Genomic DNA, 17,419 nt, shown 5'->3' on the forward strand with positions numbered 1-17,419 from the left:
TTTCTAAAAAAAATAGTCATACAATTCAATGTGGCAAAAATTTGACCATCCGATATGATTTTAGAGGAAAACAGGGTCTGCGATAGTATGGGGCAGCATCAGTGCAAAGCGACATCTTCTCCCAGGAAGTCTTTGTTTATTTCACCTGGTATTCCTATTTTAGACGACACACAAAACAGCTTCAGATTAGGCACTTCTCATGATTGCATTGTGTTTTAGTAGAGTTAGCATGATCCTGGTACCAACATGTTTCACTGTAAGAAAAGTGTAGTTCAGTTTAGACCATTTTAAAGATGTTTAGGTTAACATTTCTCCCGTGATTAGATATCCGGTCCCGTGTAAGGCGAAGTGTTTGTTTTGTTTCAGCTAATGCTTTGTTTTAATTCTTGGCAGTGCTAAGAAAACACATGTCTTTTAGTAATATATGATGCATTACATAACACCAAGCAACAAGAAGCGGTGTAGAGAGAAATACTGGAGGAGCTGACTAATGCTTGATTAATGTTCAATGTGTGACATCTCTGTTACAAAACAATCAGACACCATGATAAGCCTATAAGATGCACAAAGAAAAGTTAAGTCAATTTGATGCCAAGAACCCAGTCTGAAGAGAGAGAAGCCTGAGCAAAGCAGGGGGAGGGAATGGCAGAGGATGAATGTTGGCGAGTGGGGGAGGGGGCTCCATCCAGCATGAATGAACAGCAGGATTAGTCAGGGTTATTTTACAGTGGGACTTTCCCTGGTCATAAACACATTTTGTTCATGTTGAATTATATTTTATTTCTCCATATATCTAAGTCAGGAGATAAAGACTCCACCTGCAGTAAAACAGGATGACGCTCAGTCTCCTTCTTGAAGATGCAGCAGCTTCTTCAGCCTGCAGATTGTAGGCTGAAAGCATTTCTGTGCAGCATTAAAAATAGCATCTCCACCTTTTCTCTTCTCTGTGCTGAATATTTCAGTCAGCTGAGGATGCTCGGACGGCTCAGCCTCCAACGCCCCGTCCCCCGCCCTGCAGACACGGCGTAAAAACGCTCCAGAAATCACATTCGGGCGCATTACGGAGCAAGATGGCGCTCTTGCTGTCAGCACCTCGGACAGCACCGGTGGCTTGCACACAAATCCCGCTATTCTTTTAACTTCTAATTAATTTCTGTCCATTTAGACGGTTGCCATGTGTTAAATCTCTGCGGGTCAGAGTTCTGGGGTGGTGTTAGAACTTCCAGGTGAAGGTGGGAGGAACAAACAGCTGCTCTCAAACAGGACTCGTTCCTTCTCATCTTCAGGGGGGACAACCTGAACCAAGTTACTCAGAAGGAGAACAGAAAAGAGATTCATATCTGCGGTAAAAAGTCAGCAGCTGGTTAAAACAGGCATATCGGGAGGAGAGATGAAACGACGTGTTGCGGAGTCACGGTGGACCCACAGCAGAAATGAAGCTCTGATCTCCCGGTTTCCTGTCTTCTGAGTCCCGCAGTGTTTTTCCTGGTTTTCCGGCCCTGCAGCCCCTGCTGGGAAGATGCTGGCGCTCTTGGCGGCGGTGTGTTCGGTTCTGTTCATCCCCGGCTGTGCCCTCAGCTCGCATTTCAACCCCGGTGAGCCGCCGCACTCCACCTCCAACATCCCAGATTAGCGATTCCACTTGTGTTCATATTGTTATAATTGTCACAGGATGTGTTAAAACTCAGTTTGTTTCTCAGAAAAACTCCACATTTTTTAAATGACTGGAAAGCGCGCAGTTTAGAGATGGCAGAAGTGATGTAATGCTTCTGTCCTGTTAGTGCTGCTGCCTGTGTTTCTGCCTGTTCTCCAGCCTGTGTTAGATGGGATTTTGGGATAAAAAGTAAAGACAAGCTGCGGCTCCCGACTGGTTCAGGTTCAAAGTTCAGAGCAGCTGAGCACTTTAGGTGCAGTGAAGGTTAAAGGTGAATGAGGAGCTGTGGGATGAGGAGGAAGATGAAGCATCCAATTAGTGCTGAGGAAGAGGAGGATCATGGCAGGTGATAAGTGGGGGCAGAATATGTTGAAAGAAGCTGAATTCTCTGCAAACTGCAAATTATGCAGGGGGGTCCTTCCACTCTGCCTGTTTTGTTTTGTGAAGTGACTCCTTCCACTTGATATCCTTCAGATATGTTTTAACAGCATCTCTTCATGATCATGTTCTTAAACACACTGTGCAGCAGAAATCTTACACTCCACCGCTGCTGCAGCATAAGAAGACAGAAAGCGAAAAACCTTTTTGCCTTTTTTCTATCCCCTGAGGAAAAATACATTTAAAGATGCTATCCAGAGGGCCACTTCGTTCAACAACAAATTACCATGTACTGACAATGAAAACATAGCTGGGTATTGAAGTATAGATTACCAATGTAAGGTTATCCAAATATGACATTTTTAAAAAGAGCCCAGAAAAAGCTTCGGTTAATTCTGCGTTGTGCTTGGGTTGACTGCATCACTAGAGCCATGAGAGTCAAAATGATCACCTTGCATTAAACATTGTGCTGGACGAGTGGATTCTGAAAGATTTCCACATTGATTCTGCTGCAGTCTGGTGTTTAGCCAGTAAAGGTTTCAGCATCACATCCTTGACCCAACATTTGTCCCCCCAGCCATCATGAACACTGCTGCGGATGGATAAGGTGAAGCAAACAGTGTCTTCAGAACTTCAACCGATTATAATCTATATGTTTTTTCTATTTTATTAGTTTCCTTACACCACTCGTAAAATAAATGTATAGTGCTGCCTGCACTTATCAGCTTAAATAGTAAAAGATAAGTTCAAAATTATTCATACCCCTGGCAAATTTAGATTTAAAGTTAGAGGAGGCAGGTATCTCTCAAAAGATGACCATACAATGTACAAAAATAGGTTTTATCATTTACATTTTCACAAATAGTGTGTTGAAAATTATTTAAACCCTTCTCAGTGATTATTGGAAAAGCCTTTATTGGCATTATAGTATTCATATGCTTCTTTATAATTGCTGAGCAGCTTTTTGCATGCTTCCATTGGTATTTTGACAATTCATCTTTGAGGATGAGCCCTAAAGTTTTGAAGTTGGAAGGCCACCTTGCCGTAACCCTAATCTTTAGCTCCCCCCACAGATTCCCCATCAGACTCAAGTCGGGACTTTGGCTGGGTCATTCTAAAATGTCAATATTACTTCCAGGCCGAAAAAACATGTTGGATGAATTAAATGATTACTTTAACCCTAAATCTACCAGGGGTTGGGAAAACTTTGAGCCACATAAGGCTGCTTCTCTGCCTCATGATAATGTTCTGTCAGAAGTTGTGGAAAATGCAGCAGTTTTGCAGGAAACATGTGGAATATAGTGGAACTCATGAAGCAGATAATGTGTTTTTTGGATAAATTTCACTTAAATAGGTCCAAAAAGACCTTTGACAATGAAATCTGTCCATTCCAGTCCACCCTGTTCCTCTTCATAAACTGCTGCCATGTGTTTTGTTGTTGCTAAATTTTCCTAACATTCCTGCAGTGTTCTCAAATATGGGTCAAACATTGTGATGTAGCCATTACATAACACACATAAACACATTTGAAGGAGGAAAAGATTATGAGAAACACACAAATTTACTCAAAGGATGTCTGATCAGTTGACTTATGTAATGTCATCAGAAGCTAAGGTGTAGAAGGTTGTTTTTTTAAAGGATAAATCTGATCTTGATTAAATAGCAGATTACAATAAAATAATGAAAAACTGAGAATGACATGCAGTTCTAAAGGCGAGCAACTATATCTTCAGTGAGTTTGGTTTATTCGTAAATAGTGTAGCATGTAGCTTTAATTTAACTGGATAGAGTTCTGATGCCAGTTGTATTTATGGTCAGAATGACCTTAAAAAAGTAGAGGTCATCATTCTGAACATAGAACGAGCACCTGATGCAAGTTCAGCGTCAGTAATAGAAACAGAAACAAACTGCAGGATGATAGAGCCGTTTCTCTAACAGAGACGGAAACAAATAGAACTTTAGGCATGCTGTGCCTCACAAAAATATTCACACCCCTTAAACTTCCTCATTTTGTCAAATGAAGAAGATTTTATATGTGATAGGCCAACACAAAGTAGAGTATAATTGTGAAATTAAAAGAAAATGATTTTACAAATGAAATCTGATGGCATGCAAATACATTGTTTGTAGAACTAGTTATAGGTGTAACTCTTTTGGAATATTTCATATCATCTCTGCATATCATTTTTGCCCATTCATTATGCCACAGATTCTCTGTTGGATTAAGCAATGGACTTTGACTGGGCCATTCTAACACATGAATTTTCTTTGATGTAAACCATACCATTGTAGCTCTAGCTGTATGTATAAGTTGCTGGCAGCTGAACCTCCCAGCAGACTCACATATTTTGAGCCTCTAACAAGTTTCCCTCCAAGACTGTCCTATTTTTAGCTCCATCCATGAATTCCAACCAGCTTACCTGTTCAGTTTTGTCCTCATCTGACGAGAGCACCTTCTTCCACGTATTTGCTTTGTCCTGAAGGCTTGTGGCAAACTGGGAACTGAGCTTGTTAACATTATTTCGTTATTTGTGGTAAACTGATCATAAACACAGGAATTGGCCAAATGATAGCATATTTACTGTAGTTTGACAAAGATTTTCCCTAAAAATCTGCTTGTATTGTCAAACATCAGCTCAGTTTGATCGTGAAAGGTGAAACATCAGCTTTTCAGTTTTTTTTGAGGGACTTTCAGTGTTTGGGTCATTTTAACTATTTTGAATCAAAAATGAAACAGAAGGAATAAAGCATTTGTTAGTGTGTTGCTGAAATCTGTTGCATGCTTATTGATCCTTTAAATGTGGAGCTCAGCAAAGAAACAGAATACTAATGGAGCCCAGAAATAGTAACGTGATTCCAGTAATGATCCAAGTGAAAGGTAATTTAAACCAGGGAATATTCTGGACTTTCTGGGGTGTTCTGAATGCTCTGTGGGGAGCATGAGGATGATATCACAATCCACTGAAGGGCTTGGCTGTTATCTGCTGGGCGATTTTTACTGGCAGTGCTGGCTGCTTTCCCGGGCCTTAGGTTATCCATTTTATATTTTTCTATGGGCTTCTGGCTGCTCATACAGCAGCTCACTATGATTATATCACCCAGAAAATAAAGAGAAGCAGACGTTTGTATGTTTTAAAGACCATCCTTTCTCCTGGCTGAAATGGAAGTCGAGAAGCTGTAAGAATCTCAGAGCGGAGGGAAGCATATCTGACAGATCAAGGTGTCTATGTTGATCTTTGGCCTTTATGCAGCAGAAAAATATATCACATGATGGAGGATGGTAGGTGAGTTGGTGGTGATGCTCTGATTGAAAGGGAACATGGCAGAATGAATTGTTTGCTTCTGGGAACCTGCAAAAGTGAAGGGCAAAAAGCTCTGAGTACAAATTGGATTTGAGTTATTTGAAGTGATTGGCCGACCTCTAAAAGCTTTGGTGCACACCTCCAAACCTCCTGTTAGGAACTGCTGCTGTCAAAATCTCTTCTTTTTTGTTATTGTTGTTTATGTCCCTCCTGAACATTTGTTTGTAAGACCTCTGACTAAAAAGAATTTTTTGTGGAAGAAAACAATGTGACTCAGCCGCGCCCCCACCCCTGCACAAATTGAACTCCAGCTGCTGTGATGAAGGTGAGTTTCTTTCAGGCCTCAGACAAAAATGATCTGTTGAATCTACTTTCATACTTAATAAGCAGCTTTCTTTTCCTGCTATTACATCTGCCACAGCTCTGCCTGATACTGAAAATGACTTCTGGTCTAAAATTTAAATTTACTGCAGTAACTGTAAGAAGAAGAATGTATGAAGATGTATTTATACATATCGGGTCATAATAGAAAAATTGCAAAACACACAACAGACCCACAGTGTTATTATTTCAAACAAATAAAAAATATAAAGCCAAATCAGAACAAAGGTGTATATGGAGAAATTGAATACACCCAGCTGATTAAATGCATAGATCATTGATCATTATCAGTGTGACAAAATCAATAAAAATTGGACTTCTGGTAGTTGGTGGATCTGGTTCACACCAGAATACCTTAACACAATGCCAGGATAGAAAGAAATCTGCAATGACCTCAGCGAAGCAACTGTTGCTTGTCATCAATCTAGGAATGGTTATAAAGCCATTCCCAAACAATCTGAAGGTTACCATGCTACAGAGAGAGATTGGGAACAATGTATGGAACATTTAAGATAGCTAACGTTTGCAACAAAAGTACCTGGGTAGCTTGAAGTCCACTACAAACTCCTCTGTATGCCAAAGTATCTTAACTTAAATCTGAGTCTGCCTCTTCAACAGCTGAATCTTGGTCCAGGCAAGCTCATCAACAGGACAAAGATCCCAAACACAACACAAATCTGAAACAGAAATGCTGAAAGATAAAAGAATCAAGGTGCTGCGATAATGGACCAGTTAAAGTAAATGCACAAACTGCAAGAAGTCAACTTTTGGGAAGTTCTTGATTTTAGGTGGTTTATTATCCCAGCTGACTCATTGTGTCACCATTATGTTATATAAAAGCTCCATCCAGGCTTCAGTCAATGATTAAACTTGTTTAATCATGACTTGTTATGAACTCCATACAACTGCAACAAAAATCAAATGCCAAATGCTAGGTTTGTTTTTACTCATCCATAACAGAAAATTACCCTCACAGAAACAAGACAGAAGAACAACCGCCCTTCTCTGCGAGGAGGCTGTAATGTCTCAGGTTTTGTAGAGCAAGGCAGGATTTCTTTTTGCAGCTACATTCAATTTCAATGAAAATATTGTTGAACATTTTTATCTTGTTTTAACCACATGTTACTCAACAGGCCAGATCTCAAACAAAAGTCTCATGGAGACCAAAACTAAAAGGTATCTTTTTGGTTATATGAAAATAACAGAAAATGAAAACGACAAGAAGGGTTTGTTTTAATTTCGCTTGCTCTTAACGTCATGCTGAATAAAAACCAAAGAGAACCAAATACCTTCTTCTAATGTGAAAACAATACTTAAAATGTTCAATCCTCATGAGGCGCTATAACAACAAGAGCGTGTGACCCTTTTGGCTTTCCGTATGGCAGCCACTGCTGTTGTGGATCACCAGGAATCTGAAATAGCTCCAAATTATCAGATGTTATTGTATTGCTTTGGTGTGAAGTGCTTTCAATAGTATTGTCATCTACTCAAAGCAAACACAACACATGTGAGTGAAAAGAATGGAACATCTTGCAACATATTTGTCATCTTACTCCACACACAAGGATTCTAATATTTGCACAAAGATGATTCAGCACAAGTACATTTACACCATTACACGACTAGCTTAGAAGCCCCATGTTGTTCTTCATTTATCCTGGTCTGCATGTCACATTGTAACAAACACTGTGAAAAAAGTACCTTACCACAACATTTTGTTTAAATGATCTGATCAAGAGGCTAGGCTGGGTTCATTCAGTTTTTGATCAGCTGTTCGACAGACTTCTTTATTAACTGAAAAATACGGAACAGTTAGAACTTTTATTATTCTTAATTTTAAATATCTGCAATCTATGCAGGACCTAGGATTTTTTACAGCAACTGAGCAAAATAAATAAAAATTTAGGATTTTTTTTTTACATCTACGGTTTGTTTACTTTTGTTCTAATAAGTTGATGAGTTTGTTAACTTGTTACGTTTTTCAGTGGTTCTGTTTCTTTCACTACACTACAAAGAGGGCGAGAACGTTAATCCTGTTTATTGGCCAAATGTGTCCGGGGCCGGAGTACCAAATATAAATACAGGACAAAGATTCTGTTTTCTGAGCCAGTGGTAACCACGGAGAATTTAATCATAGCATTAGTGTGTTACTATGCCAGGTAAAATTATCTAAGAAGCATACTGAATGATTTTGAGAAGACGTCCTGAAAGTAGCATGGATGCCGTGGGGCCATTGTTTATTAATTTGTTTACTCTACCGCCTCCCACAATGCAACTCAAACCTGGCTACGGGAAGGCATTTGGCTAAAGCTTGCAGCGAACACCTGGTAGTTGTGTTGTGATCGAGATCGGATCACATTACACCATAAACAAACCGCTCTAGAGTTTGTAACCTTACCAAGAACACCATTAATGTCCAGCCTTCTGATTCTACATCAGTTCTGACACAACTGACAAACTGTCTTAGTACGGTTGTTTTGGTTCCCGGAGAGATTGCTGTGTTCACATCCACACAAATGAACCGCACCAAGGGGGAAAGGAACAAGAGTTTTTACTTCACACCTCATGTGTGAAAACACCCTCATACCTTTAAGGCTTCTTTAGTTCTTTATCTTTAAGAAATCAAAGGAGAACCCCATTAATGTCCAGCCTTCTGATTCTACATCAGTTCTGACACAACTGACAAAACAGACTTCCACAACGATGGTGCTTACATAGATGAACTTGGCCTTGCAGAACCAGTCTGTTACAGCGCCATTGTTTATTATACTGGCCTCCCACTTCACACCTACCTGTTAACACAACTGCTACTCCCTTTCTCAGCAGCTCAGAGGCACAGGGTTTGGTCAGCGTTAACCTTCCATTTTGTATCAGATGGTTTATTGGAGAACTGAAGATGGATTTCAGCTTTGAGATGCCTTCTAAGAGGAAATTGGTGGAAAATCCAATGGAAGCATTTTAGAAGCTGGCAAATGTTCTACAGTTGTTGATATTTTCTCTGAGCAACAAACTATTTAAACTACCAAATAAATGGGACATATTATAAATATAAGCCAAGTTGGAAGGTAATCCACCTTTAGGGTAATTTTTGTGCAAACCAACCCACAATGTTTTTGTTTTTTTTAACCAAACTGTACCATTGTGTCCTTGTGGGTGGAGACAATAACTTCATAACTAATAAGAAGCAAAGTCTGTTGTGTATTGTTTAGCTTTTAGCTTTCTGTGCCACAGTATAATGAGATAACAAATGGGAGCAGAATAGAAACTCATTAATTCATCCCTCTGGAATTAGACCACATGTCTGAATTCAGAGTGAGGAGAAAAGGAGAGAAGCATAGGCACACCTGATGAAATAATAATGAGGATCATTACTTATTGATACTGAAGGGGAGATGTTCTCCTGTTTGTTTTGCTGTGTGGAGCACATTGTCACCTGTGACACAGCTGCAAAGAGAAATCAGCAGCCTGATGGGAGAAGCTTTGCTGCAGAGATGCTCCACCACAGACAGGCTGATTGTTCTCAGTGAATTAAATGAAGGAGTGGTGGAAGGTTTGCAGCTCCCACTGACTAAGACACAGAGTATGTGTCAATGTTACCATAATCTAAAATATCATGCGGCATAAAGGTTTCATGAAGATTTCCTCAAACTGGAACTGCCTGTTAAACACCAGTTTGTCCTACAACAGAGGGACGTTCAGAGGGCAGGACTAGACTCATGTTACCTGTGAGGCGACAGCAAGGTTATCCTTCTATTCAGTGTCAGTGGAACTGGCTGACATTTCCCTTTTTAACATGTTTAGTTGATAGTAAAGGAGTGGTATCTAGGAACTGCTGATGTATTTATTTTGCTCTCAGCCCACTGGACGTCCTGTTTTCACAATGTATGCCAAGTTTATCCCCATCCCTTTAACTGGAGTCACAAACAGTAGTTATTAAATACCCCACTGTTAATCTGGATAATATGGCAATCTGTCATCAAGTGTCAGACACAGCATCAATTTGCCCATTTATACTATACAGTGCCATGCAAAAATATTCGCCCCCTCCTTGGCTTTTTACTTGTTTTGTTACATTCCAACTTGTAATTTAAATGTTTTTAGTCTTATTTGATGGATCTTCAGAAAGTAGTCTAAGTTGGTGAAGTGAAATGGAAAAAAAATGCACATGTATCCACCCTCTTTGCTATGAAACCCCTTGGAACTTACAAATTAAATTACTAAAAAGACAACACAACTCTTAACAGTGGCCTTTTGTGGAGCAGTGACTGCTACTTCTGTATAGAAGTCTGTGTGGATGCGTAGTCTGAGTCAGGAAAATAACATAAACGTCAGGCAAAATACAACATGTCTCTTCAGACATAGTTCGCTTGGCAAAAGTCTGATACATGTCCAATTTAGTACCACATAAGGAAGTGGCACATTTGAGATTGTTTTGGAGGTGAAATAATCTGAACTGGGCGGTTTACACTGCCATGTCATGGGTTGCATCATACAAGAAATGATTTGGAATTATTCTTTGACTTGTTTGATTTAGGTGGTACTAAAAAAATTAATCCAAACCCTTGTCTATCGCTGTACTTGTCTTTCCCCATCTCTCTCTCGCTCTCTCTCTCTCTCTCAGTACTTCTGGCTGCTTTGCAAAATGAAATTAAAATTTTAAATAATCTATACTTTGAAGGTTAATTGATTTATTAACAGATCATCGTGAGTGAGGCACAAAGTATTTTAAAAGCAGAGCCTGCAGGTGTGTTTGGTGCTCCAATTGTACCTCAAGGTTTCTGCTCTGACTCCTTACTACTGCTGTCCACCACCTCCATGACAGCAGGAGCTCTTACAGCTCCAGAGCTGCTCACTGTACTGCTGTGCTGCTTTCTTCAGCACCTTTGTAAAAACAAATCCAAAATCCACCCATAGTTTCGCATCTATTTAAATTCACTAATTGACTATTTTTTGCATTGGCTATATACATATAACAACCTGGTTAAATAAAATCAAAGATTTCAATATTTATATAATTTATTAGTGGAGTTTACGAAGGAAACACTAAAGCTGAATTCCTGGACATATTAGCATTAAACAAAATATTTTTTTCAGATTGTTTTTGTTAACCATATTTTAAAATTTGCAGTACCTTTAAAAAGTCAGTTTTGACCCCCTTGGTGCCTCAAAGTGGAACTACTCTCCTTTAACTGTCGCTCCTGCCCCATTTTACATAGTCTACTTACCCGGCATGCAGCCTGCTGTGTGTCTCTGCACTGCTGTGTCAGACAGCCTGAGAAAAAAAAAGGAGAGCGTCTGTCTGTCTTTACCAATGGCCACTCCAGTCTGTGGGAGTTTCAGCCAGGCAGATACTGGAATGAGCCGCACGAACGGCGTGGATTGTTTTTTAAGTGCGACCCAAACCAAACCATTGGTCCTGCCCCTCAGCAATCGCAGGGCAGGCCAGGGTGTCCTGGTGCTTTCTATGGCCAGTCTACCCCTGCCTCTACCTAACAGAACGCCTTCAGTGGGTAATTAAAGTGGGGACTGTGAACCAGGCCTTATTGTCTAACATTATTGTCCAACCTCACAAAGATTCCCAGAAGCTCACTCCTAAACCTCGTGGAAAGTCTTCATTTTAAACCCTGTGGATTAAGAATGGGATGTTACTCAATCTTGTTTGTGCAAAGGCAGATGAGCAAATACTACTAGTAAAATGGTGTATGTCATGTAAATAGTTATTGGTCTTGTCATCCTTTCTTTTTTCACACCTTTATAGTAGTGGTTATTTCAAATGAAACTCTTTCTGGTATAAAGAAGAGACACTGCAGTATTATATTTTGTGCTGCCCATACAAGACATTGATTTGTAACCTGCTTGGATGATAACTGATGATTTAAAGTCATTTCCTATTTTCAAATTATTGTTTATCTTAAGGAAATGTGATGCTATAATGGCAAAAAATCTTATAATATCGTCCATCAGGAGGTCTCTTACTTATTTTAGTTTGATCAGAGGCCATTTTCTGTCATATTTCAGAATTTACTGGGTCAAAAAAGATGAAAGGAAATAAGTGTAGTGTAAAATCTTTGGACAATAGCACACAATTGAATTGCATGTGAGATATGTGCTCTTTTATTATTATTATCCCCAGAATTAATGAAAATTCTAAGCTAGAAAGAGAAACAAGAGACCCACATATGTATTCAGTATTAGATAGTGATGTGTATTTGTGAGGTTTAGAGTTTGAAATTTAAGTTTGAGTTGATGCCCCGTGTGTATATTTCTGCGCGTGTGTTGTGACTTTTGCTGCTTTGAGGCCCGGAGATGATAGAAAAAAAGATTTTACATCTCAACAATTTATCTTCAGGCTATATAAACATTACAGATAATCCTGTCTGCAGTTTAAAACCAGAATTGATACATCAGTGAAGCTGTATTACTCCTAATGATGATGATTTTTATAAACTGCTGGAGTTTGCCTTTTGCTCAGTTTTTTACTCCAAACCGTCCGATCAGTTGTTCCTGCAGATATATATACACAGACTAGTTCATACTGCAGTATCCTTTTCTATGACTTTGTATTATCACACAGCCTCCATCTTGGCCTGTTGTGGCCTTGAATAATGGGATACATGATGGAGACCGACAGCCGTCACCTGTCCAGATATCTGCTCAATCCCCAGGCCTGTTTATTTGTCTGCATCTCCCGTTGAGGCCTGTTAGATCTCTCACTGGAAGTCATGTGTGATTACACAGATTGTTGTGATGTTGACTAAATACATGGCGGCTCTGAGGGTTTTATTCCTCGAAGTGAGCTGGGTTGGGAGTATGCAGAAAGGGAGGCAGTTTGGGGTGTGTTGGGACTGCTGTTATAAAAACACGTCCATGATCTGCGGAGGAAATCTGCTGGTCTGAGGAGACTTCTTTGTTGTAAAAAGTTATTTATTTCTTCATGTTTCACTTACCAATTGCAGGATGTTAGGAAACTACTCATAGTTCACATCTGATTATGCAAAGTATTACTGTCCTTTTGACAATAGTTGTGTTTTTTATTCAGCCATAAAGTGAACCATTGGAATGTCACAAAAAAGAAAATGTGCATCAGGCTCTTTTCCATCTTCCAGGGTATTCTGAAAAAGCGGTCCCCTGTTGTCAGGAGCTGAATGCATAGAATGCAAATACTAACATCTGTAATGAACAGCTGAAATAAAACATCCATGAAACCAAACCTTCACGAGATGGCGGCAAGCAACGTTTCTTCTTCTTTAATGTCAGGCAATATCAATTATTTTCATTCTTAGAAAGTACAACAGATGAGCGATCAGATCTCGCTCACAACTCTGTTCTCTTTTGGACTTCCTGTGGATCAGGATCTGATATCTTTGTTTCAGCTGTATAAACACACTTAGAGGAATTCTAGTAAAAACACCAGCTAGGGCTCATATTTGAATGTTACATCCTCTGATTGTTGTGCAATTTGGCAAAAACGGAAGATTTGAATTTTTTTTTCAGTTTATTAAATGCATTTAAAACAGCACAGTCCCTGTTTTTTCACTACGTAAGCGTTTTAAATATGTTTTCTCTCCTTTGGCCTCCTTTTTTGTAAATAAATACTCTTTTTCATTCTGACTTTTCTGGGATATTTTTTGCATCTCATTGGTGGTCAATTCCCCCTCTCCCTCAACCACACCACCCACACACCCCTGCTAACCCCCCCCCCCCCTATTAGCAGGGTAATGTGAAACTTTCTGCAGGAAACTTGTGATTGTGTGATTGTGCAAATGTGCAACAAAATGAGACCATGAGCTTCAACTTCATATACTGTTTTCAAATCCTTTATACTTTTCACACCTTTTCCCATTTAAATCATTAACTTTGATGTATTTTAATGGGATTTGTGTTAGTTGATACATATGATACATTGAGTTTTGCAGCTGTAATGTGGAAAAGTTTAAGAGGTGTGAATATTTTTAAAAGGTACATGAGCTGCTGCTTTATAAACTGGGAATCGTCAAAACTGAGTCTGAGAGCATTAGATGATTAAATAAATATGGCCGATGTACCTGTAAACTCTGTGATGTTTAAATGAAACAAACCATTATGATGGACCTATGTCATGATCTTCATCACAGTAAAAGCTTTCAGCACAGCTGGACATTAAATATCAGCTCTTTGTGATTTTTTGTTTTTTAATCCACCCTCTTTTATTCAAACAAACTGATTTAAGTTACACTGACAGCATCACTCATCAAACTTCAGCCATCTCTTCATAAGACTGCATTTTTTCTCCTGATGATGTCTGCCAGACTTTGGTTTCTTTTATTGCTTTGTCTGCATCTGTGTAATTATGAGAGAACTGCAGAAGAAAACCTAATTTCCCTGGTTCTTGTTGGCCTTTCGGCTGAGGCATTAATGACAAATTGATTTTCTGTGAAGTATAATTCGCTTTGAGAGGCATTCACTTACCGTCTTTGCTCTGTTTAGTCTGTTTGCATGAGAGAAGCCGATGGCTGGATGAGTTGAATTCAGCTCTGAGTGGCAGACAGCAGAACATTAGCAGATTCAGTCACTACACCGGGATGTTTATCTGTTGTAATCCTAAACATCCTGAACTGTTCCCTTCCGCTGAGTTGTGTGTGGTTCGTTTTTATCTTTGTTGTTTCTTATTATCTGCCCTCCATCACAGTTCATCACTACATGAACTGTGTGATAAAAGCTGTCTCAGTGTAAACAGTATCACATCAGACTTCAGAGCGTCTGATTTAGAGCGATTCATCTTCTGCTGGCTTCAGGCTTCAGAGTTCAGCAGCATTTCAAAGCAAACAGGATAACTGAACGGGTCGGACTGTAGAACAGGTCTTAAGCTCCAACTGCAGCTCTTTGCAGGACTGCCATTTGGTTTCTTTAAACCTGAACTTTTTCAACATAGAAAATCTAAAATAAATATCTAGCTAATTACTTGTGGTTCACTATAGCTTTTAAAGATTCATTCAGGATACACTCATTCAGAAATAACTGACCCGCTCCTTAATGGTTCTCTGCCCCGTTGCCATGAAGCAATCATACAAGATGATAAACTACAGAATAAACTGGTTTCTGCAGTAAATAAACTTAATACTAGTTTGTTAGGTTTCAAAGGAAAAGGATTTCGTCTATTATAGATATTGTTTAAATTTCAATATAAATTACCAGAGGAAAAAAGGACAAACAACCTCTGAGAAGAACAGGAACTCAATGACAGGGAAAGCAGTGCTGTAAAATAAAGTATTTATTGAGAAAAAGTTAAATCTGTTTCAGATAATAGTGTTGCAATAAATATGTGACCATAACCCATTATGGACCACTTTGTCCATTCACATCATACAAGTTGATTGGTCGAGATCACGGGCCTTGTGCTCTTTCAGATCTTGCAGCTGGGCTTGTGGAAGCAAAGGGGCGTGGCTTACAACTGTTCTATGCCATACTGTGTGCATTCTCCTCACTGTGTGAGGTGGGAAGATAAGCATGGAGCCTTGTCCAGCCTTTTCGGTTATTTTAAGCATTTTAATTATTGATTGGACGGTAAATTTGGGAAAGTATAGTCGAGTATGTTTTTTAATAGAGTATAATAGAAAGTCTTTAATTGTACAAGTACAACTAAATTTAAGGTACAATCCTCAAGGTTTAACGTAATTAACAAAGAACAAAACAATTTCAGTAGCAATAAAAAGATAAAATAAACAAATGACTGGATCATGTGTTGAGTGCAATCATGTCCTGAGCTGTTTTCAAGTTTTTAAAGATTGAAATCCTTTTCAAATTATGAAGGTCAACACACCTCCAGTTATTTAAATGGCATGGTCTTTGGTCTTTTCCAATTTGAAAAGGGGCTCGTACTCGTCGTCTTCCGCTTTATCCGGGACCGGGTCGCGGGGGCAGCTGACTCAGCAGAGACGCCCAGACGTCCCTCTCCCCAGACATCTCCTCCAGCTCCTCCGGGGGGAGCCCATGGCGTTCCCAGGCCAGCCGAGAGACATAGTCCCTCCAGCGTGTCCTGGGCCGTCCCCTGGGCCTCCTCCTGGTGGGACGTGCCTGGAACACCTCCCGAGGAAGGCGTCAAGGAGGCATCTGGTATAGATGCCCGAGCCACCTCAACTGGCTCCTCTCGATGTGGAGGAGCAGCGGCTCTACTCCGAGCCCCTCCCGGATGGCCGAGCTCCTCACCCTATCTCTAAGGGAGTGCCCGGCAACCCTACAGAGGAAGCTCATTCAGCCGCTTGTATCCAGGATCTCGTTCTTTCGGTCATGACCCAAAGTTCATGGCCATAGGTGAGGGTAGGAACGTAGACCGACCGGTAAATCGAGAGCTTCGCTTTTTGGCTCAGCTCTCTCTTCACCACAACGGACCGGCACAGCGCCCCCCTTACTGTGGCAGCCGCACCGCTCCGTCTGTCAATCTCCCGCTCCATTCTTCCCTCACTCGTGAACAAGACCCCGATATACTTAAACTCCTCCACTTGAGGCAGGAACTCCCCTCCAACCTGAAGAGGACAAGCCACCCTTTTCCGGTCGAGAACCATGGCCTCGGACTTGGAGGAGCTGATTTGCATCCCTGCCGCTTCACACTCGGCTGCGAACCACCCCAGTGCGTGCTGTAGGTCTTGGCTAGAGGGGGCCAGCAGGACCACGTCATCTGCAAAAAGAAGAGATGAAATCCTCTGGTCCCCAAACCACACCCCCTCCGGCCCTTGGCTGCGCCTAGAAATCCTGTCCATAAAAGTTATGAACAGGACCGGTGACAAAGGGCAGCCCTGCCGGAGTCCAACATGCACCGGGAACAGGTCCGACTTAGTGCTGGCAATGCGGACAAAACTCCAGCTCCGCTTGTACAGAGACCGGATGGCCCCTATTAAAGGTCCCCCGATTCCATACTCCTGGAGCACCCCCCACAGGGCATCATGAGGGACACAGTCGAATGCTTTCTCCAGGTCCACAAAACACATGTGGACCAGTTGGGCAAACTCCCATGAACCCTCGAGTACCCTGTAGAGGGTATAGAGCTGGTCCAGTGTTTCACGGCCGGAACGAAAACCACACTGCTCCTCCTGAAGCCGGGGTTCGACTATCGGCCGGACTCTCCTCTCCAATACCCTGGCGTAGGCCTTACCAGGGAGGCTGAGGAGTGTGATCCCGCTGTAGTCGGAACACACCCTCCGGTCACCCTTCTTATGTAGGGGGACCACCACCCCAGTCTGCCAATCCAGAGGCACTGTCCCCATCCGCTACGTAATGTTGAAGAGGCGTGTCAACCATGACAGCCCCACAGCATCCAAATACTTGAGGTACTCAGGGCAGATCTCATCCTACCCTGAAGCCCTGCCACCGCGGAGCTTATTAACCACCTCGGTGACTTCAGCCTGGGTGATGAAAGAGTCCAACCCCGAGTCCCCAGCCTCTGTTTCCACCAGGGAATGCGTGATGGCAGGATTGAGGAAATCTTCAAAGTACTCCTTCCACCACCCGATAATGTCCCCAGTCGAGGTCAACAGCTCCCTGCCCCCATTGTAAACAGTGTTGGCGAAGCACTGCTTCCCCCTCCTGAGGCGCCGGACGGTTTGCCAGAATTGCTTTGGGACCAACCGGTAGTCCTTCTCCATGGCCTCACCGAACTCCTCCCAGGTCCAAGTTTTTGCCTCTGCCACCGCCCGGTCCGTGGCACGCTTGGCCCCACGGTACCCGTCAG

General features: G+C 41.2%; 1 protein-coding gene across 1 annotated transcript in view; it reads left to right on the forward strand.

Moving 5' to 3' along the window:
• Positions 1 to 698: 698 nt before the first annotated feature.
• The window catches only part of aatkb (apoptosis-associated tyrosine kinase b), an 80,748-nt gene continuing 64,027 nt past the window's right edge, over positions 699 to 17,419 (forward strand). Inside the window, exon 1 of the mRNA XM_047376918.1 lies at positions 699 to 1,595. Within this exon, the coding sequence (XP_047232874.1) occupies positions 1,520 to 1,595 (76 nt within the window). The 5' untranslated portion in view covers positions 699 to 1,519. The remainder of the gene's footprint in view (positions 1,596 to 17,419) is intronic.

This window comes from Girardinichthys multiradiatus, chromosome 10 (genome assembly GCF_021462225.1).
Source record: "Girardinichthys multiradiatus isolate DD_20200921_A chromosome 10, DD_fGirMul_XY1, whole genome shotgun sequence".
NCBI lineage: Eukaryota > Metazoa > Chordata > Actinopteri > Cyprinodontiformes > Goodeidae > Girardinichthys > Girardinichthys multiradiatus.